The sequence below is a fragment of the Pelophylax lessonae genome, assembly GCF_965119305.1.
Source record: "Pelophylax lessonae genome assembly, chromosome: 1".
Lineage (NCBI taxonomy): Eukaryota > Metazoa > Chordata > Amphibia > Anura > Ranidae > Pelophylax > Pelophylax lessonae.
In genome coordinates, this window is record NC_138768.1 from 490,098,642 (window position 1) to 490,125,394 (window position 26,753).

The 26,753-nt window shown below is 46.0% G+C and overlaps 1 protein-coding gene across 1 annotated transcript in view; it reads left to right on the forward strand.

The window, feature by feature from the left end:
- The window catches only part of LOC309559900 (lysine-specific demethylase 4B-like), a 630,996-nt gene that overhangs the window by 422,030 nt on the left and 182,213 nt on the right, over window positions 1–26,753 (forward strand). Inside the window, exons 12-14 of the mRNA XM_082263341.1 lie at window positions 9,532–9,710; window positions 9,852–10,038; window positions 10,151–10,227. Of these exons, the coding sequence (XP_082119467.1) occupies window positions 9,532–9,710; window positions 9,852–10,038; window positions 10,151–10,227 (443 nt within the window). The remainder of the gene's footprint in view (window positions 1–9,531; window positions 9,711–9,851; window positions 10,039–10,150; window positions 10,228–26,753) is intronic.

The window sequence follows — 26,753 nt, forward strand, 5'->3', positions numbered from 1 at the left end:
CTGTCATTCTCTCCCCATACTAATTGCTGACATCTTCGGCTATTCGGCAGAGATTGTCATACAGGAGGGTGCCACTGCGCATGCGCGGGATATCGCGCATGCGCAGTAATGGCGGGACGTGCAATCTCCCCTCCACTGTCCAGCAAACTCGCAGAGAGCCCGGGGAGGGACAGGGAAAGGCTGGCAAATCGCCACGTCCCGCCACAAGCAAAAAGGGGAGCAAACAGGACCCACAAAAGCCGACCAACAATGCCTACATACCCCAAACAGAAAAGCCAAACCCCTACTGTGCTACTCAAACACCTGAAATTGGCACAGAGGGGGACACATAGAATGCTGGTGAACAGCGCTCTCTTGTGGCCAAGAGATGAACTGCTAGAGCAGAGAATAAAGTAAAATAAATGTCACAATGGACAAGAATAACGGACAGCTATACATATTCTATTACATCTTAATGAGAGCCATTAGCTCCCCCTCAAAGAGCAGACTTACTGCTAGAGGGCGTGTATTTACCCATGTTGCCCAAAGAGAAAGAACTAATGATAAACCTATGATAAAAAAGTCCAGTATTTCCATCCTAAGAGACAGAGCACACTAGCTCCTCAAAGGGGTATAGCTGACAGCTGCACCCACCAATAAAGAGATATTTCCATGGGGCTGGTTTTAGGAAAAAACTAGCCCCTCTAAAGAAAAGAGGGGGGGGGGCTCAAGTGGGGGCGTCCCCTTTCAAGCTTACACCCTCAAAAATGGACTCACGGTGGACCTCCAAAAGAATCTAGCGTATTCCAATCCCAAAATGGCTCTATGTGAAAAACTCGATCCACCAAGTTGTGGTCAAGCAATCATATTGATTAAAGATAAAGCTTTGATGACCATGAACTCCGTCATAATGCGATCCTGATCACTCGCAACAGATTTCTTACTTTCAGCTTCACTTAGTGTAAAACTATAATAGATGAGACCATGCCTGATAGGTGGTTGCATGGAATTAATGAGCAAACTGATACACATACCCTTGCCCTCAAAGATAGAATATTGTTTTTTAACCCCTGAGAGTGATATCGACAGGATATAAATAAAAGAAAGTTAACAGGTACGAAGAAAATTGGTAACTCTATAAGAAACACATAGCTAATGTATTCATTGAGGCCCGGGGGCCTCGTAGCGTCCAAGAGAAAGATCCATTGTGTTTATTTGGACCACGGTGGATAGAAGTTTCTCCCAAGGCCCTGGTGATTCATTCCTCTTTTGAAGACAAACAGTACAAACTGGCCTTATAAAATTATAGAGAACTAATGTATATTTGAGTTGGTTATGTGTACAATGTATCATGCGACAATTGTTTATATACATGCATCATATTTATTTGTTTTTCTTTTTTTCTCTTGTTAGTATAACAATATTCTGAATCCTCTACCCCTACCCCTCCCTGAAGAAGCCGCTATAGGGCATTTCTTTATGTACCTGTGTGGGGCTGGGTGTGGGTAGGGTGTTATTAAGAGGTCCACATATGTCTATTGTCTTTATGTGCATGTTGGTCTTTGTTTAAACTGTACTATTGCTGTACAGGATTTTATTAAATGTATTTTCAAAAAAAAAAAGTATATTTTTATACATTTTCTTACATAGTTACATAGTTTGTGAGGTTGAAAAAAGACATCAGTCCATCCAGTTCAACCTATGATGTGTGTGTGTGTGTGTGTTTGCTGTTAACCATACATTGTATACCCCTGTATGTTGTGGTCTTTAAGGTGCCCATCTAATAGTTTTTTGAAACTATCAATGCTCCCTGCTGATACGAGGAAGAGAATTCCACATCCCCACTGCTCTGACAGTAAAGAACCCCCTACGTATTTTAAGCTTAAACTGTTTTTCCTCAAGTTTTAGTGAGTGGCCACGTGTCTTGTTGTATTTCCTTTCTCTGAAAAGTTTGTTCTTTATGCTAGGGTCGTGCGTATAAAATAGTGCAGCGCTAAATGGTAACAATAATGACTATATTACAAAGAACATTAGTGCAGTGAAGTCACACAAGGTCAAAATAAACGTCCATGAGAATCATGAATCCCAAAACATGGATCTGGAGTGGAGAGCAGAAAGTCCAAAAAGAAGGTGAGGTCCCAAGATATGGTGAGCAGAAGAAAAACACCCGTGATGAATGGATAAAGGTGGCTGCTTACCAAAATGAATGGACCCCCAACTTAATGGACGGGTCAATCAAGCTTGAGACAAAACCACTCAGAATGGACTCTTTCCTCCACAGAAATGGACATGGGTCACCTCCAGCGACTTCTTAGCTCTCCAGGGTATAGCATGCAGCCATGGTATAGCTTATAATAGCTCCAATATTAGTGGCAAACCAAATGGAGAGGAAGGAGACCATAGCGTAATCCAGCAAAACTGATCACTCAAAGTTTATTAAAAGTTATACTCACATAACATAGAACAAATACAAGCAGACATCATGAATTGCGGCATCCCGCGGTAGTTAAGTGAGCCGGCGTCAGGGGGGGCGTGACAAGCGTGGTGTCCGGAACTGCCCGACCGGTTTCGTCAGATGTGACGTCATCAGGGGCGTGGTTACCGGGCACCACAGTCACGCCAATAAATCCCCTATGTGTCCGGCACTTCCGCTTTCGCAGCCAATCAATGACTGCTAAGGGCGGAAATGACGCAACTGCACAGCGGCCCGTGAGGGCGGAAGTGGTAAACCTTGTCAATAGCATTCGTTGATCACAAGCTAAAAGGACTAAGAGTTACAATGCAAGAATTAGATGATCAACTTATTATGTCAGTGTGATATGCACCTTGGACTTAACCCATGATGCACTCTATTATTAAAATATATAAAATTAAAACACACATCAGCCATTACCATAGGGCTCCATCTAGTGGTAGAAGAAGCCATTACAAATAAGAGATATTAAAAATAACAAAGAATACACGGGACACGGTGCATATTGCGGCATTCCCAACCGGCATATAAAACCCACAAAAGTTGAATGGAATCTAAAAGAGTTACTAAAACCATTTAAGAACAGTGGAAAACTAATGATATATACTCACTCCTGGCCATAGTGTGTCGAAGCATTTTGATTTGTGCCACCATAAAGATCCTCGTAATACCTTATTTGTGGCATTTGACCATTTTGTTCCTAACTGGCGAGGAGCCAACGCAAAGAGAGAATTATCTCGCGCTGAGACACGCTGGATTTATAATTTAAAAACGTATGTTCCGTTCTGACTTAATGTCGAATGGGACATTAATTGTTTTATTAATAACAGCTGATTTTAACTGGTTGGGGAGATACATATATAGTTTTTAGATCATGTTTTTTACTATATGGTCTTTGTATATATGTTTTCTGTATTTATCATGATTACTGTTTTCTAGAGATTATACATATTTTTATGTCCCCCTTTCTTTTGGCTAACCTGTAAGGGTGTCAATACTCCTTTAGATTAGATTTTATCTATTATTCTATTAGAATATTTAGTATTGTACACCTTTTGTTTTTTTGTGAGTATACATCATTATCTATTATGTAGTGACTAATGGTCATTCCATTATATTGTGTATTGTATGCATTTTATCTCCAATTTTGTTGTCTTTATGTCGGATAGTGACTCTCCCCCTATGGTTTACATTAATTGTTGTATGTATTAATTATTGTTGTATTAATTATGTTATGTACACAATATCCTCCAGATTTTTGGTTACATTTAATTCACAATTATTTGAGTCATTACATCTATTAAAGCTATGGACCAAGCAACATGTATATTAAAAAAGAATAGCGCACACATGCAAAAGAAATGACTCTCAAATATGGAGACAATCCATAAATAAAAATGGGGATTTAGTCCCACCATATGGCCATATCGTGCTCAAGCCCACCACTGCGTCAAAGTACCCCATTATCAGTGGATCATTGCTTGGTCCATAGCTGCACTGGCTTTAGATATACATGTTCAGGGTTTGCTCCCCCAATTTTTTGCTTGTTTATTATGTATTCGGTCTGACCAGACTTCTGAGGTTGAGCATCCCATCCCCCACACACACCTGTACTCTATTGGTGTCCACTATCAAGTAGATAAAGGAGGAGTCCCCTGTAGTGCATTAGCACACCTTCCCAGCAAGGAGTGTTGTCTCCAAGGGTAAGAAAGGCTGGATTCACCACTTTTTTATGGATAGTGAAGGACCCACTGATAATGGGGTACTTTGACGCAGTGGTGGGCTTGAGCACGATATGGCCATATGGTGGGACTAAATCCCCATTTTTATTTATGGATTGTCTCCATATTTGAGAGTCATTTCTTTTGCATGTGTGCTCTATTCTTTTTTAATATACATGTTGCTTGGTCCATAGCTGCACTGGCTTTAGATATACATGTTCAGGGTTTGCTCCCCCAATTTTTCCTTGTTTATTATTTAGTTTAGCCTTACCAGTTGGGTTAGTGTAGCCCCCTGATTCTTTTATGAAGACTGAAGAGAAGAAAATATTTAACACTTCCGACTTTTCTCTGTCCTCTGTGGCCATATTTCCTTTGTCGTCTTTTATGGGGCCAATGTGTTCTGGCCTCGCTTTCTTGCTGTTTATATGCTTAAAGAATTTATTGGGGTTCTTTTTACTCTCTTCCGCTATAAGTCTCTTGTGTTCTATTCTAGCCGCCTGGATTTCGTCTTTACATTTCTTATTACACTCTTTGTAATGCTTGAATGTTGCCAATGGCCCCTCAGTCTTGTATTTTTTGAAGGCCTTTCTTTAGTTTTAATATGCATTTTTATGTTGGAGTTTAGCCACCCAGGGTTTAGTTTTGCTCTTTTAAATATGTTTCCCTTTGGAATGCACTGGCCATTCCCTTTGTTTAGTATGCTCTTGAAGCACTCCCATTTTTCCTCTGTGTTCTTTGTTCCCAGGGTTCTATCCCATTTGATATTTTCTAGCAGAGAGCGCAGTTTGGGGAAATTGGCTCTTTTGAAATTCAGTGTCTTAATATTGCCCTTGTGTTTCCTATTACTATGATTAATACTGAAACTAATTGACCTATGGTCACTGTCTCCTAAGTTGCCCCGTATTTCTATATCCGTGATCAGGTCTGTATTGTTGGTAATCAGTAGGTCAAGTACCGCATTGTTTCTTGTCGGTGCGTTCACCATCTGAACCATAAAATTGTCCTGCACAACATTTAGTAGCCTTGGCTGAGTGCGCGGTCCCTTCTGCCCAGTCTATATCTGGATAATTATAATTAAAGTCCCCCATTATAGTGACATTTCCCATCCTTGCTGCCAATCCTATCTGTAAAAGGAGGCCCGCCTCCCCCTCCTCCCTTTGGTTGGGGGGCCTATAGCATACGCCCAATATTACCTTCCCCATAGAACCTTCCCTTTTAAGTTCAACCCATAGGGATTCTGCCTCGTCCATAGCTCCATTATTAATATCATCCCTCCTATTTACCTGTACACTGTTCTTAATGTACAGACATACCCCTCCCCCTTTTTTACCTTCTCTATCCCTGCGATAAAGGGAATACCCCTGAATGGTCGCCATCCAATCATGAGAGCTGTCGAACCAAGTCTCAGTTATCCCCACAAAATCTAAGTCCTCCTCAAACATCAGTAGCTCCAGCTCTCCCATCTTGTTGGCCAGGCTTCTGGCATTGGTATACAAACCTCGTAATTTTGACCGGTTGCCTATATCCTCGTTCGATGTTGTTTTTAGGCTGCTCTTGTGATTTTTTCCCTATACCCACCCTCGGTTTAGGAGCTCTGAACACCCTATCGCTAATGTCCCCATTTGTGCCCTCTAAATCTTGCTTTCCACTGGCTAATTCTACATCTGTACCCTCCCCCTCATCACCTAGTTTAAAAGCCACTCTAACTTTTCGGCCATCTTCTCACCCAGTACGGCTGCACCCTCCCCATTTAGGTGCAATCCGTCCCTACCATAGAGCTGGTGGCCGACTGAGAAGTCGGCCCAGTTCTCCAGGAACCCTAAACCCTCCTTACTACACCAGCTCCTCAGCCACTTGTTAACTTCCCTAATCTCCTGCTGCCTCTCTGGTGTGGCTCGAGGTACAGGTAGTATTTCTGAAAATACTACCTTGGAGGTCCTACTCCTCAACTTAGCGCCTAAGTCCCTGAAATCGTTTAGGACTCTCCATCTTCCTCTGCCTATGTCATTGGTACCCACGTGTACCATGACAGCTGGGTCTTCCCCAGCCCCACCCAGTAATCTGTCCACCCGATCCGCGATGTGCCGAACCCGAGCGCCCGGTAAACAACAGACTGTTCGGCGCTCACTGTCTTTGTGGCAGATTGCACTGTCTGTCCTTCTAATGATTGAGTCCCCTACCACCAGCACCTGTCTTTCCTTTCCCTTTCTCCCGGCCTCACTGGAAGAGTTCTTCCCCTTGCAGCTAGGGGCGTCGCTCTGCTCCAGCAATGCTTTTCCCTGACTGGTTTCCCCAACATCACGCAACGGGGCAAATTTATTGGGGTGCTCCAACCCAGGATCGGCCTCCTTGCCTTTTTCCCTTCTACCCTTCCTAACTGTCACCCATCTACTCTGCTCTAATGCCTGCACCTCCGTCACTCCGCCCACCTCTGTGCAGGCCCCAGCCTGCACCTGATGGGTACGATCCCAGCTCTCCTTCAGTATGGACATATGTCTGTGTTGCCAGCTGCTTCCCTAGATTCAGGACCTGAGCTTCCAGGGAAACAACGTGCTTGCACTTTGTGCATTTGTATTCGCCCTCGATCTCATGATCGAGGAACATATACATACCACAAGATGTACACTGAGTCATATTTCCACACCCGCCAGACATTGTACCTACTAATCGAATCTAATGGGGATTCAGTTATTTAAATCTGTCCTGTGTGGCTGTTTCCTAGCTTCCTAACTCTGCTTTCTCACCCTCTGGTACTCTGTTTTACTCACAGATACTTACAGACACTCAGTCGCAGAGCATGGTCAGTCGCAGGGCACACTCAGTCGCAGGATAGTCGGTCACAGAGCACGTCAGTCGCAGGGCACGTCAGTCGCAGGGCACGTCAGTCGCAGGGCACGTCAGTCGCAGGGCACGTCAGTCGCAGGGCACGTCCATCGCAGGGCCCGTCAGTCGCAGACCACGTCTGTCGCACAGTACAGTCAGTCGCAGAGCACAGTCAGTCGCACAGCACAGACAGTCGCACAGCACTCACTGATACTCAGCTACACAGTACTCGCTGACTCAAGTACGACCCTACACCCTCAGTCACAGTCTTCAGTCACAATCAAATCACAGTCTTTACTTACATCCACAGTCTTAACTTACCAAGTGTGTGTCCCTGTGTACCTTTAAGCCGATACTTACAGTGCTTGTCAGCGATGCCTCACTCCTTCCTCCCTCAGTCAGTCAGTCTTCTGCTCCCGCCTCCCTCCTCTGTCACTTCCTGGTCTTGTCACAGCCAGCCAGCTAGTGGGGGGGGGGTCTCTCTCTCTGTCTCAGTGTATGAGGGGGGAGGGGGGTTGGGAGCGCTGTCTCGGGGGGGGGGGGGGGTCTGGTTTTTCCGCTCACTCTGAGAAGGGGGGAAGGGGGTTACTGTACTACCGCACAGATCTCACTCACCGCACCGCACAGCTCTCACTCACTCCCTCACACAATCGCTTGCTCCTCACACACGGTGCCTCCTCACACACACAGCCTCTGATCCCGCGTTCTCAGCTTCCTCTGATCCTCTCACACGCTGCCTCCTCACACACGCTGCCTCTGATCCTGTGTTCTCAGCTTTCTCTGATCCCACACTTTTCCACCGGAAGTGACCCCCCAAAATGCATTGGGGGATCTTGTTTGATCTTTGTCTCTCATAGCGGCTGGTCCAGCACCGATATAGCCCTCTTTACAGCCTACGTGTTTTTTGTCTATTATCTCTAGGGTGATGGGGCAGGAAATGACTGATTGGACGTTTGTTTATCTATCCCTCCCATTATATTAGGCTTGTATTCGTGGACAAAGAGGGGCTTCTCCAAAACACCAGTTGCCGTAGGAATTTGGACCGTCGTGTCTGCTTGAAGGGAGGACAGAACGAAAACATTCCGTGTATCCCTCCACTTCACTGCAAGCAATTTGTCTGTTTTCAAGCAGGCTCTCTCCCCCCGACTAAGTCGGGAATCTATAAGCCGTTGGGGGAAGCCCGGGCGATTAGGTCGCACGGTGCCACATGTGCCAATTTGAAATTCAAGCAGGTGACTAAAAAGTGGCACGCTTGAATAAAATTTGTCCATGTACAAATGGTACCCCTTTCCAAATAAGTGTGACACCAAGTTCAACACAATCTTGCCGCTGCTCCCTATGTAGTCTGGGCGGTTGGGGGGGGGGGGCTTCACAGTGCTATTTTTATCCTCCTAAACACGGAAACTAAATGTATAGCCTGTGGCCCTGTCACAGAGCTTATACAGCTTGACCCCGTATCTGGCACCCTTGCTGGGGATAAACTGCTTGATAGCAAGGTGGCCAGAAAACTTAAACAGGGGATCATCAATGAAGACAACTTGTTGGGGGATAAACAAGGCTGCAAAAAAAATATTGAAGTGGTTTACAATGGGCCGAATTTTGTTTAGCCGGTCATATCCAGGGTCTCCCCGAGGACGACAGAGTTCATTGTCACTAAAGTGCATGAACCGCAGATTTTGCTCGTATCTCCTCCTGGCCATGGAAGCAGAGAACACGTGCATATAGTGAATTGGGTCAGTGGACCAATATGACTGCAACTCACTCTTTTTAGTTATGCCCATGTTGGGGGATAGGCCCAGAAAAGTCTTAAACTCAGAAACCGTTATAGGTTTCCAGCCAAATGGTCTGGCAAGGGTCAAATTTTGGTTTGTGGCGATATATTGACCAGCGTATAAATTGCTTTGGTCCACAATAGATCTGTAAAGATCTTCAGTGAAAAACAGCTGGTAAAAATCAAAGGGAGTAAAGTTGGCTGTTTGCACCAGAATTCCGGGTTGGGCAGTGAATGGGGGGGGGGGAAGTACGGGCACTGCAGAATCTGCGGGCTGCCAATCAGGATTTGCCAGTGCATCAGGGAGGACACTATGGGCTGTACGGGCCTGTTTTCTCGATGGCTGCGGGCCACTACTTGTGCTAGCTTGAACTGCACTTATGGGACTCGCCACGTCACCAAGTGATACTGCAGTGCTGGTTTCCTGGGAGCGACTGCCTGCTGCTGTACATATGCGGCGGGCGGTCGTAAAGAGGTTAAAAAGGGTTGTAGGAGTACGCCCAGGGGACAGGACTTCATGCTTTGCCAGTGTCCAGTCACCTGAAGGTGCCAGCCTACAACTCAAGGTCTTCGAATATCAAGCCTGTGTCCTATACTGTGCTCAAAGATATGAAATTTATAGGCAAGTCAAAATTCCTTTTTTTTTTAAGGGCCAATATGTTTGAGTTCTGCTTTAAGGCCGTCAAATCACTTAGCAATATGTTCAACAGGAAATGTATTTTCTGCTAAGCCACTAACCTTATCCCTCCTGTCTTGTTTCTCAGATTCTATCCCTTTCTCTGGTGAGGAAGAAACTGGGGACCCAGAAACCTTACCAAACCTTTTGTCACATTTGTGGAAGAACAAGCCTTTAAACTTTTTAGCAGAGAGAAAATTTAATTCAGTGGCTGCTCTCACAGAACCTTACTGTGCAGTCTGCTCTCTATTCTCTCCTTTCCCTCAGGTAATGTGAAATGTCTTGTTTATTGGTAATGTTACCAGCTCCTTTGTTTCTAACATTTAGATCAATGTGACACTCCATGTTCTTGTGATTTTATATTTGGATGCTGTGATCCCTTGGTAATCCTGTGATCATTGTCAACAGGAGGTTTCTCACCTATCTGATTTGGCCTGCTCAAAACAAGGGCAAAGAACAAAACCAGCTGTTCCAGAAATGTGTTTTACCCCCAGTGAGAGTAGTATGGATCCGTTGCCAGTCAACACTTATATTGGAGAAGATAATACCAGTCCCCTGCTGTCGTGTGCCAAATGCTTTTTACAAGTCCATGCAAGTGAGCTTCTTACATTTACTCTTTTATTACTCAATATTCTGTTCCTCATATGACTTATTGTACTTTAGAGAAACACTTTTCAACTCACAGACCTTTTGGTCATTTTTTATAGGTTGTTATGGAATCCATCATGATTTGGTTAAGGAGAACTGGACCTGTTCAAGGTGTACTGCCTGTGCATGGAGTGCTGTGAGTAAAATTACAGCCCTTGTTAAGTGTCACTAAACAATCCGGCTAAAATAAACTTTTTAATCGTACAAAATGTTATGAAGCACATCCTCTTATTGGGAATTGGAAAAAAATTGAAAATGCCAATTTCTCTTTTGTTCGACAAAGCTTCATATCTTCATTTGACAGATGGGTTATGCTGCTTATCCCAGGACTAGGACACTAAACGGAAAACGGTTAACAAAGCTTAACTATGCCTATAGGGCAGTCCCAGGTGGTATACTCCCACTTCCTGCTCTACGGTCTCAGTTTTTTTTTGCCTAGTCAGGAGTAAGGTCCTAGCTCCTTGCTGGGTTTTCTGATCCTAGCATTTTTTCCTTTTAAATGGCATTTTTTACTTTTTGTTAGTTTTTTTTTTTTCTACAATCAAGCTTTTCCTGTGAGAACTACAATCAACTGCCGGACTGGGTGTTGCACTGGAAATCATAGATCCTTAGAGTCATCCCAGTTTGGGCAGCAAGCGCATGCAGGCCTCAGCTCCACCCTAGGTCAGCCACGACATGGTCCCACATGAGGGACACCTTGCGAGGACGCACACAACCTGGTCGCGGCCGGAGTCGCAGCGTTCCTCTGGGCCGCAGCACCCGCCATTCTGATATAGGGAGGTGATCTGTCCGGAGTGACCCCCGCCTGGCTCAATGGTATGGTCCTTCCCTTCCACATTTCTCCCCCCCCCCCCCTCGTTACTGTTTGGTCTTCACTCCCCTACTGCCGTGGGGTGTGCTGGTGATTTTAACAGTGTATAGTGATCTGTCAGCTCCGTGAGGTGAGTTGGGCCTGTTTAGGTGGGGTGGAAAGATATAGTCGCATCCGGACCGCTTCGTGTTGGTGAGCAGCCAGATGCCTACCTTGGGGTGCTGTGGGGGATCCCTTTGAAGACCCCCTGTGTGCTTGCCTCATGGTGTCTGCGCGCCGCCGCCATTTTCTTTTGGCGATTCGTTGGCCATTTTCCCGTAGTCAGCGGCCATGTTTTTGGTGGTTCTTCTTTTGAGAGACTGCGGCCATTTTCTTGTAGTCACGTGGAGTGCCGCTTGGCGGGTAGCCTCTAGTGTCAGCGCGGCCATTTTCTGTTCCTTCAGATCGGCGTGCTGCAGGCTTGGCGCTCATTCTCCTTCTCTGCCTACTCTGCTGAGACACGGTGGTGAGTCCTGGGCGATATCTCCCAGCCTGTTCTTCCATTGCAGTGGTACCGGGACTTGTAGTTCCACGAGTATCAGCGCTGCTGAGGTTTTTCCTTTTTCACAGCCTATTGTATATACAGTGGGGATCGAAAGTTTGGACACCCCAGGTAAAAATTTGTATTAATGTGCATAAAGCCAAGGAAAGATGGAAAACTCTCCAAAAGGCATCAAATTACAGATTAGACATTCTTATACTATGTCAACAAAAGTTAGATTTTATTTCCGTCATTTACACTTTCAAAATAATAGAAAACAAAAAAATGGCTTCTGCAAAAGTTTTGGCACCCTGCAGAATTTATAGCATGCACTGCCCCCTTTGCAAGGCTGAGACCTGCCAGTGTCATGGATTGTTCTCAATCATCGTCTGGGAAGACCAGCTGATATCAATCTCAAAGGTTTTAAATGCCCAGATTCATCTGACCTTGCCCCAACAATCGGCACCATGAGATCTTCTAAGCAGTTGTCTAGAAAACTGAAAATAGTTGACGCTCACAAAGCTGGAAAAGGCTATAAGAAGATAGCATTTTACATTAGTAGTTCATGTGGAGTGATCCCTTAAGTGCCACATCCCGGGTATATAGTCAAAAAACCAATTGGTTCCCCTTTGGGTGGGACTTTTTAGGCACTTTTGATTCAAAAATTGCACATAGGTATAGATAAAACAGATATAAATTTTATTGAAAATAATTACACAAAATGGTAAAAACAAGGGCAAGCAAATTCATACATCACATTACACAGTTGAACTTCCACCATAGAACCCCCGGGTAAACACCCGACGCGTTTCGGAGTAGAGATACACTCCTTCAGGGGTGCCCTGGGAGGGTGGTCTGTAAGTAATTAGTATATATATAAATGTTATAGATAATACATATCAAATCTAGTTGAGATATTTGAAAAAAAAGTAAATCAGAAAAAACACACTTACATAGCAGGCAGGCATTCTTTCCTCAACCATCACAGTGTACTATGTAAGTGTGTTTTTTCTGATTTACTTTTTCTCAAATATCTCAACTAGATTTGATATGTATTATCTATAACATTTATATATATATACTAATTACTTACAGACCACCCTCCCAGGGCACCCCTGAAGAAGGAGTGTATCTCTACTCCGAAACGCGTCGGGTGTTTACCCGGGGGTTCTATGGTGGAAGTTCAACTGTGTAATGTGATGTATGAATTTGCTTGCCCTTGTTTTTACAATTTTGTGTAATTATTTTCAATAAAAGTTATATCTGTTTTATCTATACCTATGTGCAATTTTTGAATCAAAAGTGCCTAAAAAGTCCCACCCAAAGGGGAACCAATTGGTTTTTTGATAAGAAGATAGCAAAGCGTTTTCAGATGTCAATATCCTCTGTTCGGAATGTAATTAAGAAATGGCAGTCATCGGGAACAGTGGAAGTTAAAGCAAGATCTGGAAGACCAAGAAAAATATCAGCTAGAACAGCTCGCAGGATTGTGAGAAAAACAATTCAAAACCCACGTTTGACTGCACGATCCCTCCAGAAAGATCTGGCCGACACTGGAGTTGTGGTACACTATTCCACTATAAAGAGATACTTGTACAAATATGGTCTTCATGGAAGAGTCATCAGAAGAAAACCTCTTCTATGTCCTCACCACAAAAATCAGCGTTTGAACTTTTAAATGAACATATAGACAAGCCTGATGCATTTTGAAAACAAGTTCTGTGGACCGATGAGGCTAAAATTGAACTTTTTGACTGGAATGAGCAAAGGTATGTTTGGAGAAGAAGGGGCACAGAATTTAATGAAAAGAACCTCTGTCCAACTGTTAAGCATGGGGGTGGATCAATCATGCTTTGGGGTTGTATTGCAGCCAATGGCACAGGGAGCATCTCATGAGTAGAAGGAAAAGTGGATTCAATAAAATTTCAGAAAATTTTGGATGGTAACTTGATGCCATCTGTGAAAAAGCTGAAGTTAAAGAGAGGATGGCTTCTACAAATGGATAATGATCCTAAACACACCTCGAAATCCATGGGGGATTACATCAAGAGGCGTAAACTGAAGGTTTTGCCATGGCCATCACAATCTCCTGACCTCAACATAATTGAAAATCTATAGATAGACCTTAACCACTTTACCACCGGCCACTGTGCTGCTACTGCGGCACAGTGGCTCGTTCCCGTCCAGCGACGTAGACCTACGTCGCTGGACTCCTCCCCCTGTAGGCGGCGCTCCCGCTGTTTTCATTCACAGCGGGAGTCGGGCCAGGGGAGGAGCAGCGGCGATCGCCGCTGCTCTTACCCGATCGTCGGGGATCGAGTCTGGAGATCCGCCCGCTGTGTGTAAACACAGCGGGCGGATCTCCATAGTGACAGGGAGTGACAGATCGGACTGTTCAGCATAGCTGGACATCCGATCTGTGCTTCTGTCACACAGTCACCTCCCCCTTCAACACGTCAGTAAGCACTAGGCATACATTAACCCCTCCCTCTCCAATAAAATTAACCCCTTCACTGCCAGTGTCATTTTTACAGTAACAGTGCATATATATAGCACTGATTACTGCAGTAATGTCACTGGTACCCCCAAAAGTGTCAAAAATGTCAATCAAGGGTCCGATCTGTCCGCCGCAATGTCGCAGTCCCGCAAAAAAAAAACGCAGATCACCGCCATTACGCGTTAAAAAAAAAAACACCAAAAATGACATAAATCTTTCCCTTAGTTTGTAAACGCAATAACTTTTGCGCAAACCAATCAAAATACGCTTATTGCGATTTTTTTTACCAAACATAGGTAGCAGAAAACAATTTGGCCAAAAATTTTAAAAAAAATAGATTTTTACATATTTTTTGGAGGGAATTTCATATAAAAAAATGTTAAAAATATTGTTATTTTTTCAAAATAAACGCTCTTTTTTTGTTTATAGCGCAAAAAGTAAAAATCGCACAGGTGATCAAATACCACCAAAAGAAAGCTCTGTTTGTGGGAAAAAAAGGACATCAATTTCGTTTGGGTACGGCGTCGCACGACCGCGCAATTGTCAGTTAAAGTCGCACAGCGCCGAATCGCAAAAAGTGGCCTGGACGGAAGACCGCAAAATCCTCCGGTGGTAAAGTGGTTAAAAGAGCAGTGCGTGACCAAAAGCCCACAAATCTCAAAGAACTGGAACACTTTTGTAAGGAAGAATGGGCAAAGATACCTCAAACAAGAATCGAAATACTCTTGGCTGGCTACAAAAAGCGTTTACAAGCTGTGATATTTGCCAAAGGGGGCAGTACAAGATATTAACTCTGCAGGGTGCCCAAACTTTTGCAGACGCCATTATTTTGTTTTCTGTTATTTTGAAAGTGTAAATCAGGGATGGGGAACCTTTTTTCTGCCAAGGGCCATTTGGGTATTTATAAAATCTTTCGGGGGCCATACAAAATTATCAACTTATTAATGTGCCTGTTATATTTGGTCAAAAATTTAATTAACTCACCCCTAATGTGATGGCTGCAACTTTGGTGAGGTGTGTGATGTTAGCTGGTATTGATGATGTTGCTACTCGCAACTGGTTTTCCAGGTTTGCGTCGGTCAGTCTGGAGCGCAGTCGACTTTGTGGTGGTAAGTTTTGAAAAGAACTGCTGGCTGGTAATGCTGGTGGGTATAGCTGGCTGGTACTGCTGGTGGGTACAGCTGGCTGGTACTGCTGTGGGTACTGCTGGCTCAGGCTGGTACTGCTGGCTTGTACTGTGCTGTGGGTACTGCTGGCTGGTACTGCTGGCTCAGGCTGGTACTGCTGTGGGTATTGCTGATTCAGGCTGGTACTGTGCTGTAGGTACTGCCTTGGGTACTGCTGGCTCAGGCTGGTACTGCTGGCTGGTGGTACTGTGCTGTGGGTACTGCTGGCTGGTACTGCTGGCTAAGGCTGGTACTGCTGGCTGGTACTGCTGTGGGTACTGCTGGCTGGTATTGCTGTGGGTACTGCTGGCTGGTACTGTGTTGTAGGTACTGCTGGCTGGTACTGTTGTGGGTACTGCTGACTCTGGCTGGTACTGCTGTGGGTACTACTGGCTCTGGCTGGTACTGCTGTGGGTACTGCTGGTTCTGCTGTGGGTACTGCTGGCTCTGGCTGGTTCTGCTGTGGGTACTGCTGGCTCTGGCTGGTACTACTGTGGGTACTGCTGGCTCTGGCTTATACTGCTGTGAGTACTGCTGGTACTGCTGGCTCTGGCTGGTACTGCTGTGTGTGCTGCTGGCGGGAAATGCTGGCTAGCAGCGGTGCCACGCTGGAGGAAAAGGCAATGTTTCCTGTATTGGTCAGAGGTGGAGGGCATTTGATATCACTCCACCTGTGACTAACTCAGACTGTCAGAATGGAGCCGGAACTATACAGGAAGCATTGGCACAGTTCTGACAGATCAGCTGAGAGACACAGACTCAGCTGCACGGGGGGCCGGACCAAATGACTTTGAGAGCCGCATATGGCCCCCGGGACCTAGGTTCCCCACCCCTGGTGTAAATGATGGAAATAAAATCTAACTTTTGTTGACATATTATAAGAATGTCTAATCTGTAATTTGATGCCTTTTGGAGATTTTTCCATCTTTCCTTGGCTTCTTTATGCACATTAATACAAATTTTTACCTGGGGTGCCCAAACTTTCGATCCCCACTGTATTTTGAATCTTTCCTCTCACTGTGGCACCAGGGTATCCTGGAGCCTGCAGAACATATCTCACCACTGGTACCACTCTCAGAGGGGAATCCTTAGGGCCCCACTCTGCTATGGCGGCCATGACGTTGGTCCTGAAATCGTTAGTGTCTAAATTGGACATGGTCCTACAGAAAAGACCTGGCAAAAAGTGCCCTTCGCCTTTCTGTATCAGTACGAGAAACTTAAAAAATGGAGGATTCAGCGGATGCTGCATTGGCTGCTCTGGTGCAATTTAGCCACCGCAGGCCATCCAGAGTGACTAAAGTGTTTCCTTTCACTTCCTATTTTGATGAGATTGTCGCTAGTCAGTGGGGGGTCCCCAAAACGCATGGCTGGGATACCTAAGCGTTTCGCTAGGAAATATCATTTTGAAGATTCCCTTTTAAAGAAACTGTGCCACCGGTGGTGGACTCTCAGGTTTCTAGGCTGAAAAAAGTCACGTTACTTCCAGTGGAGGACACTGTCCTATCAGGATCCTGCAGATAGGAAGGCTTAATCCTTGGTCCGCCATCTTTTTACTGTGGCGGGTTCAATCCTTAGACCAATGTTTGCCATAACCTTGGTCTCAGACTGTGACAGAGTAGAGGAAGCTTCTTTTTTTTTTTTTTTTTCCAATAGTTTTTATTGAGTATTAAGAGAAAGTCGTACAGAGTTACAAATACTAGTAGGTATAAGTATAGTGCCTTGCAAAAGTATTCACCCCCTTGACTTTTTACCTATTTTGTTACATTAGAGCCCCAAGTTCAATGTTTTGTTAATCTGAATATTATGTGAAGGATCAGGGGACACAATAGTCTAAGTTGGCGAAGTGAAATTATTTTTTAGAAATAGAAAAACAGAAAGTTGGCATGTGTGTATGTATTCACCCCCTTTGGTATGAAGCCCATAAAAAGCTCTGGTGCAATCAATTACCTTCAGAAGTCACATAACTAGTGAAATGATGTCCACCTGTGTGAAAGTGTCATTTGATCTGTCATTACATATACACACCTTTTTTGAAAGGCCCCAGAGGCTGCAACACCTAAGCAAGAGGCGCCACTAACCAAACACTGCCATAAAGACCAAGGAACTCTCCAAACAAGTAAGGGACAATGTTGTTAAGTACAAGTCAGGGTTAGGTTATAAAAAAATATCCAAATCTTTGATGATCCCCAGGAGTACCATCAAATCTGGCAGGTTTGCGGTTGTGCCATGTTCTTTCCAAGAGTCAGCCACCCACCAAAACTTACGGACCGGGCAAGGAGGGCATTATTCAGAGAGGCAGCACAGAGACCTAAGGTAACCCTGGAGGAGCTGCAGAGTTCCACAGCAGAGACTGGAGTATCTTTAAATAGGACAACAATAAACTGTACGCTCCATAGAGTTGGGCTTTATGGCAGAGTGGCCAGAAGAAAGCCATTACTTTCAGCAAAAAACAAAATGGCACGTTTTGAGTTTGCGAAAAGGCTTGTGGGAGACTCCCAAAATGTATGGAGGAAGGTGCTCTGGTCTGATGAGACTAAAATTTAACTTTTCGGCCATCAAAGGAAACGCTATGTCTGTCGCAAACCCAACACATATCACCAAAAGAACACCATCCCCACAGTGAAACCTGATGGTGGCAGCATCATGGGGATGTTTTTCAGCAGCCGGGACTGGGAAACTGGTCAGAGTTGAGATAAAGATGGATGGTGCTAAATACAGGGGTATTCTTGAGCAAAACCTGTACCACTCTGTGCGTGATATGAGGCTAGGATGGAGGTTCACCTTCCAGCAGAACAATGACTCCAAACACACTGCTAAAGCAACACTTGAGTGGTTTAAGGGGAAACATGTAAATGTGTTGGAATGGCCTAGTCAAGGCCCAGACCTCAATCCAAAAGAAAATCTGTGGTCAGACTTAAAGATTGATGTTCACAAGCGCAAACCATCCAACTTGAAGGAGCTGGAGCAATTTTGCAAGGAAGAATGGGCAAAATCCCAGTGGCAACATGTGGCAAGCTCATGGAGACTTATCCAAAGCGCCTTGGAGCTGTGATTGCCGCAAAAGGTGGCTCTACAAAGTATTGACTTTAGGGGGGTGAATAGTTATGTACATTGACTTTTTCTGTTATTTTGTCCTATTTGTTCGCTTCACAATAAATAAAAAAATATTCAAAGTTGTGGGCATGTTCTGTAAACTAAATTATGCAAATCCTCAAACAATCCATGTTAATTCCAGGCTGTGAGGCAACAAAACACGAAAAATGCCAAGGGGGTGAATACTTTCTCTTACGTCCTCTGACAGACGCAGCCTCTTCCAGGTTTCATCACTATTGGGTAATGGCGGCCTCTGCAGAAGCAGGCTAGGTAGTGAAACTTTATTAAAAAGCTTTAACTAGACACACCTTAGGGGCTGGCCCTCTCAACATTACCCTCAGACACTTAGAGCTTACTAATCAGTTTCTTGCTGCCTAGCTCAGGAGTAGGACCTAGGATACCCTGCTGGGACTCCGGTCTCAGTTTTTATTTTTTCTTTGAAAAATGTTTTATTTTCTCACTCACTAACGCTAGCTAGTCAGGGGGATCCTCCTGGTGAACTACAAGCGACAGCCAGGCTGGGCTTTGCACTGGATAATCTAGATCATTATGGTACCCCAGCCTGGCCTACGAGCTTGCGCAGGTTGTAGTCCGCCCAGGCCTCGCCACAACGGTGCCCTGACGGATGAGGACGAGCCTGCGGGGATTTTTTTCCTCGCCGGGACGCATCAACCCTGGAACGCCCTGTGTTGCAGCGTCTCCTCTTGGCTGACAGCACCCCCACTCAGGGTGGGAGGCAAGCTGTATCAGAGCGGAGCCCGTGGTCCATGGTATGGTGAGTGATGCTACCCCCTGTGTCCCTGGGACAGTCCTCTGGGGGGGGGCGTTTTGGGCCCACTCCTGGGGATGTCAGAGCTGCAGTCTCTGTGAGGTCCCCCCTGGCCGGTCTGGACGGATCCTGCTTCCCTGCTCCATATGGGGGCACTCTTGCGGCACCCACTGTGTGGGGGGGGTGTAGGGTTATTACCTTGTCCTATGGGGCTTACTTTAGTGGATTCCTGCGGTGGCCGTGGTTCCTGGGCTCCCGTTTTCGGCCGCCATTTTGGGTGAGGGCAGCCAGATTAAGGGCAGCAGCCATTTTTTTGCATAGCGTGCTTTTGCCGCCATGTTGGATGTGGGCAGCCGCTTTGTAAGGGCGCCAGTCATTTTCCCTTTGTTTTTCCATATGCTTTCTATTGGCATCCATGTTTGTGTAGCTCAGGGCGCTGTTCGGCCTCTTCCTTCAGCCATCTTTCAGTTGCTGCAGTGGAAGCGTGGAGAGCGGTTTGTTTTCTCTCTCTCTGGCACTGTAATGGGTTTTATTGCTTTTTGGGCATTTCTCCTTAGACACATTGCTTTTTCAGTTATCTAGCAATATAAAGGTGTACTCCGGCAGCAGCGCGGGATCGCGGTGCGGACCACAATCAGCAATTTAAAGGGCCAGTGTTCTTGTTTTATATTTCTGCTACTAAGAAGTCCCAGGGTGAAAATTTCACCCCTGATCTTGTTTGTGCATCCGGATCACTTCCCTAGCTTCTTTATCTGCAGCCATTGAAACTTTGGCGTCCAAAGTTGATCTCATGATGTCACAAGGTAATGTTCAAAAATGGCCGATGCCCTCTCAGTCTTCTGATTCAGAGCCTGACATGGTTGCCATGGACGCACACTCAGATGGGGAGGAGGAGGAGTCCTCCGCTGCAGTGCGGGGAACACGCTTTGGTTGAAGCACTTGTTCGCTCAGTGAGGGAGACTTTGAACAGGAACCAGGAAAGTTTGTATTTTGACAGTCAGAGAAGTTCTTTCCTAACCTCCTCAAAAAAGGGGTTTTTAATTTGTGTCTGCTAGTGCTGATATTTGGCTTGTGAGGGATATACCCAGGTAAGGTATGTTATAACCCGCCCATCTCTAGGGTAATTGATCCATTAGGTGTTGTCGAATTGGTTTTGGATTCCTAAGTCTAGTATAGTGGATTTAGTGAAATTCACCTTATAATATGAGATTTCTCTATCGATCATTGACAGACGCAGCTCCATATTCTTCTTAACCATTGGGTTATGCTGCCCCCTACAGGAGTAGGACACTATGCAGGAAAAAACTTTACCACGCCTATGGGGCAGTCCCTGCAGGCATACACCCTCTTACTCTGCTATAGGATTCAGTTTGTTTTTGCCTAGTTTAGGAATAAGACCTAGTTCCCGTCTGGGTCTTCGGTCTTAGCTTGTTTTTTTCTTTTTTAAAGGGAACCTTTGTTAAAATTGTAATTCTTTTAGCTAGTTATGTTCCTAAGAGAACTGCAATCAACAGGCGGACTGGGTTTCAGACTAGATATCCTAGATGCTTACGGTCTCCCAGTTCGGCCAGCGAACGTGTGCAGGTTATAGCCCCGCACTAGGCCTCGCCACGACAGAGCCCCGATGGACGGGGGCTGGCCCGCGAGTGAAACACCTCTCCGGGACGTGTACGATCTGCTTCGGCCTGAGTCGCTGCATGCCCCTTTGCCATCAGCACCCTCACCCCGAGTGGAGAGGTAGTCTGTCCGGAGTGGTGCCCACCCAATTGTCGTTAGTATGGTGAGTAGTGTCCCTCCATAGCTCTGGCGGTCTCGGGGCGGACGTGGGCCCCTCCCCGCGAATGTCGGCCCTCGGGTATCCCCCATTCCCCCTGGCTTCTCTGTATGTACCTGGCTCCCCCAGGGCCTTCCTCCCCACCATAATAGAGGTCCCTACCTCAGTCAACGACAGGGTTTCATCGGGGGGGGGGGGAAACGTGCTGTTACCCCTATAGCAGATCCTATAGGGGAGTTAATCCCCTGATGCCACTAGATCGTTGGACCTCTCAGGGGGTCCTTTGAGACTGCATGGCGTGCCGAGGGGGCCGCCATTTTTATGTAGAACCGTTCAGCTCCATTGTTCCAGAAGTTCCCATCGAAATGCATGGGCGGCCATATTGTTGTGGTTTCCCCATAGGAATGCATTGGGCGGCCTTTTTTTTGGAATCTGACAATCGTGGACAGCAGGGAGCAGCTAGGCCTTTACTCTCGTGATGACCCAGGTACTTCCTCTTCTTGTGAAGATTGTTTCTCTGCACAGTCAGACTGATTCTATTCTCCTCCATATCGGATGGTGGTATGTCTATTGGGGTCCCTTTCTCTGTCACCCTGCTATCTGCGGTGCTAGTGGCTGGGACTTGCAGTACTGCTGGTGCGGCAGTGTGGGTCAGTTTTTTTGCAGTTTTCTTAAAGTGACACTGCACTATTCAAGGGTTCATATGGAGCCCCAGGAACAATTTTTTATAGTTACATAGTAGAGGTTGAATAAAGACAATAGTCCATACAGTTTAACCTGTGTAGGTGTGTGTGGCCGTAATCATTCCCCATACCCTTGAATGTTATGCTCCTTGAGATGTGCATCCAAGAGTCTTTTAAAAGTAGCCATACTTCCCGCAGTTACTACCATTTGTAGTAGAGAATTCCACAGTCTTGTAGCCCTTGCTGTAAAAAACCCACTGCGTAGCCTCAGGTTAAAACGCTTCTCCTCTAATCGCATTGTATGGCCTCATGTCCTCATGCATTGCTTGCGATTGAATAGTTTTTTTTCTATGCTGAGATCACCATTGAGGTATTTATAAATTGCTATCATGTCCCTTCTCAGGTGTCTCCTCTCCAGGGAGAATAAATTAAGCGCTTGTAAGTGCTCTTCAAAATTAGGGTCCTCCAATCCCCTAATCAGTTTAGTTGCCCTTCTCTGGACTCTTTTCAGCTCCAACACATCCCTTCTGAGGAGTGGCGACCAAAACTGGACAGAATACGGTCGGACCAGTGTTTTATAAAGTGGTAGGATTATAGGTTTATCTATGGAATGCATCCCCTTCCTTATGCATGCTAATATTCTGCCGGTTTTGGCAGCTGCAGCTTGACATTGCATGCTATTGCTAAGTCTATCTTATACTAAGACCCCCAGATCTTTCTCCATTTTTGATTCCCCCAGAGTTTCACCCCCTCAAGTGTATTGTGCTATTATGTTTTTGGAATCCAAACGCAATACCTTACACTTCTCCACATTAAACCTCATTTGACATGTAGTTGCCCACACTGCGATTTTGTCCAGGTCATGCTATAAGATTTCTGCCTCACGATGTGAAGGTATTGCCCTGCTTAATTTTGTTTCATCTACAAAAACTGAAATCGAGCTACCGATCCCGTCCTCAATGCTATTTATGAATACATTGAACAAGATTAGTCTTAAAAAATACCACTAGTAAAAAGCGCCCTATGCTGTATCCTCAGATTCTGAGGTAGATATGGCTGCCGTGGACGCAGGTTACCCTGAGGGTTCTGCGTCATAGCACTCGGATGGCCAGGATGACATATCTTCGTCTGCAGCCTCGCGGGAAAATGCGCTGGTGGAGACACTTAGTGTCAATGCGGGAAACTCTATAAAAATGGCGGATGATTCTGCAGCGTCAGGGACACAGGTGTCTTTTGGCACACGCAAATCCCAGAAGTCGAGCAAGGTTTTTGTAGACGGGGTACCTCCTTTTCAGCACACAAAAAGTTTTTTCATCCCTCAGGGTCAATTGATAAGGGAGCAAAGTCCTTCAAGGCCCCCTTGGGTGGCTCCAAGTGACCCTGCTCTGGCATACAGAGATCGGTTTTCTCCAAACCTGCGGATAAGACCCCTTCGGGCTGAAGGTGCGCCCTCACCCGTATCTGGGATTGGGGGACATCTTTGCCGGTTCCCGGACCTGTGGCTATCCTGGATACAAGACAAGTGGATTCACAAGGTCATACGGTCCAGTTAAAAGATGGAGTTTTGATCCATCCCTCCTGTAAGGTTCCTCCCTTCCAATGTGCAACTGTCCCCGGATCGCTTACAGGCTCTCTTTGGGGTGGTACAGGACCTGTTACAACAAGGAGTAATAGTTCCAGCTCCGTATTCTGAACTCTTTCAGGATTTTTACTCAAACCTGTTTACGGTCCCCAGGAAGGAAGGCAAGGTGCGTCCGATTCTGGACCTAAAGGCACTGAATTGCTTTGTGTGAGTTCAGCAATTCAAGATGGAGTCCGTTCACACGATGGTGGCTTCCCTACATCAGGGGGATTTCCTGGCCTCCATAGACATCAAAGATGCCTACCTTCACATCCCAATATGTGCAGGACATCAATGGTTTCTGCGTTTTGCTGTGGGAGAGGATCACTATCAGTTTGTGGCGTTACCTTTTGGTCTCGCCTCAGCTCCTCGGGTCTTCACAGAGGTCTTGGCTCCGGTCCTGGCATTGTTACGCCAGCGGAGGATATCGGTCCTGGGTTATCTGGACGATCTGCTTCTCTGTGCAGATAAAAACAAAAAGCAGATCGCCTCGAAGTGTTATCAGTTTAATTAAAAGGGTAAGGCAAGTACAGGAAAACTGCTCACATTTAAAACAGTATAAAATAGCTCATCTGTTAGGTGGTGTGCAGGAACACAGGGGTCCACTGCTGGATGTTGTGGCTCCAAGAGGTGGTGCAGGGGTTGTTGAAGGAGGGAGATGCCTGGAGGGCCAAGAGGCCAGATAGTAGGATGGCCAGCTGCTTCAGGAAGATGTTCTGTTCCTCAGGGAGACACCTGGTGAGCCGAGAGACCATTTGGTAGGATGCCCGGCGGGTTCAGAAGGGCGTCCTGCTCCTCAGTACATCCGGCGCCGACAGATAGGGGAGACTAGCGTGACAGATCCAGTAGCCAATCGCACAACGCGTTTCTGAGCGTGCGCAGTAGCCTCACAGGGTGTGCGCGCTCCTTTCTCAAGTGCAGTGGACTTGAGCTGAGCAGTACAGCTGGCCCTGAGTGTCATCTATTTCAGCCATCAACTACACCAGACTAATGACTATACTTGAACTGCATACCCCTTGATGCTATATAGGTATGTGTGATGCGCCAACTCCTATCCTGCTTGTGCATGTGCTTCTCTGTGCAGAGTCTCCCACCGTGCTGGGGACAAACTTAGAGGTCACCCTGAGAAGTCTGGAGAAATCCGGGTGGATTCTGAACCTTCAGAAGTCGTCCTTGGTCCCTTCCATGTGACTGGATTATCTGGGTCTGACTTTGGACTCGTCTTCAGCCAGGGTTTTTCTTCCTCTGGACAAACTTCAAAAACTCCAGACTGCGATTCAGCTATTGCTGTCCAGGAAATGTTTATCCTTTCGGACTTGTATGAGAGTTCTGGGACTGATGGTGTCATCCTTCAAGGCAGTACTTTTCGCTCAATTCCACATGAGAATTCTCCAGAAGGAAATCCTTCTCAAATGGAGCAAAGATCCAATTTCCCTGGACAACCAGATCCAGCTGAGCCAGGTGACCAGGGGTTCCCTGATATGGTGGCATCGGCCCCCCGACGCTCAAACAAGGAAAATCCTTCCTCCTCCTGTATTGGACAGTTGTCACCATGGATGCCAGTCTGTCCGGGTGGGGAGGTGTTCTTGGCAAGCTTTCTGCTCAAGGGGTCTTGTCCCTGAAAGAATCCAGGTTACCGATCAATGTTCTGGAGCTGAGAGCGATCAGGCTTTGCCTAATCCACTGGTTGGAGTACCTTCAGGGTTGTCCAGTGTGCATTCAATTGGACAATGCAACGGCCATGGCTTATATCAATCACCAAGGGGGCACGGAAGTGTCCTTGCAGCCTTGGAGGTGGCAGGCATCCTTTGGTGGGCGGAACGCTTTGTTCCAGCTCTCTCCGCCGTTCACATTCTAGGAGTGGAAAATTGGCAGGTGGATTACCTCAGCCGGCAGACCTTGGATAAAGGGGAATGGTCTCTCCATCCGGAGGTGTTCCAGAAAGTGTGCCTTCATTGGGGCACTCCAGAAGTGGATCTGTTGGCGCCTCGGATCAACAGGAAAGTGCAGAGGTTTTTGGCCCGCTCTGGGGACCCTCTGGCACACACCACAGACATGCTGGTGGTTCTGTGGGGTCAGTATCAGCTGATGTATGCTTTCCCCCCTCTCAGGGAGGATCTACTGTCTCAAGGGCCAATCTTCCATCCTGCTTTACAATCACTGGCTTTGACAGCTTGGCTGTTGAAAACCAGGTGCTGAAGAACAGGGGGTTGTCTGCTGCAGTTATTCCCACTCTGCTTAAAGTGAGGAAAGCGACTTCTAGAAAGATCTATCATTGTACATTGAAGTCGTGAGTGTGAGTCTCTTGGGGTTCCCCCTCGCTCTTACTCGTTGGCACAGATCTAGGCCTTTCTTCAATGGGGAGTTGATCAAAAATTGGCCTTGAGTATTATCAAGGGTCAGGCAATTTTCTTCCAAAGGCCGTTGGCCTCCCATTCCCTGGCACGTAGCTTTATCCAGGGGGCGCGACACTTGGCACCTCCGGCGCGACCTCCATTGCCACTTTGGGACCTTAATTTGGTGCTTTCGGTTCTCCAAAAACCTCCCTCTGAGACTATTCGGGAGATTCCCCTGCTTACCTTATCCCAGAAGGTGGCCTTCTTGGTGGCTATTACTACTGCACGCAGGGTGTCGGAACTGGTGGCGTTGTTCTGTCGTTTTCTCTATCTGGTGGTTCACAGGGATAAAGTGGTGCTTTCGCCTGGATCTGTCCTTCCTTCTGAAGGTGGTTTCCACCAGTTTCCACTAAAATGAGGACATTGTGCTACCCTCCTTGTGTCCTAAGCCTAAACAGATTGATTAAACAGACAGTTGTGCAGGCTTATTCAATTAAGGGTCAGGTTCCACCTTTCCCTGTTAAGGCGCACTCTACTCTGGCGCTTAGTGCATGATGGATATGCTGGCATCTGCGGATGTTTCCTTTGGCCACAAAGTTTTGCAGGCTGCCGTTTAAGGGGGTTTTTTATTCTTCTTGAGGGTGTTTAATGTTTTTTTCAGGTGGGTCTCAACTTGTTGTTCTGATGAGTTCTATGTTGCCTGGTTGGCTATGGTTCAGCCTTGGGGAATTATTTTCTGCTGTTCCCACCCCTCGTGTTTTATGGCACTGCCTTTGGACGTCCCTACTGTTAAGAAGAACAGAGATAGCGTCTGTCTATGAACGATAGAGAAAATTGGATTTTTGTCTTACCGTAAAATACTTTTCTCTGAAGTTCATTGACGGACGCAGTACCCGCCCCTCTATTTTGAGTTGGGTTGTCACTGTTTTCTCTGACACTGCTTTGTTACAAAACTGACATCCTATAGCAGAGAGAGGGAGCATACCTGCTGGGACTGCCCATAGGCGTAACCAGAACTTTTTTTCTGCCTAGTGTCCTACTCCTGTAGGGGGCAGTATAACCTCCTCAAATAACTCCTTAAAGTGCAAGTGACGATAAATGCCTAAAAATAGAATAAATAAACCCACAGAGGGATTCCGCAAAAGGTGACAGTGAATCAATGTGCCATCCAATAAAATAAATAAATATATCCAAATATCCGTGGAGTACAAAATACAGTGCCTTGCGAAAGTATTCGGCCCCCTTGAACTTTTCGACCATTTGCCACATTTCAGGCTTCAAACATAAAGATATAATACTGTAATTTTTTGTGAAGAATCAACAACAAGTGGGACACAATCATGAAGTGGAACTAAATTTATTGGATATTTCAAACTTTGCTAACAAATAAAA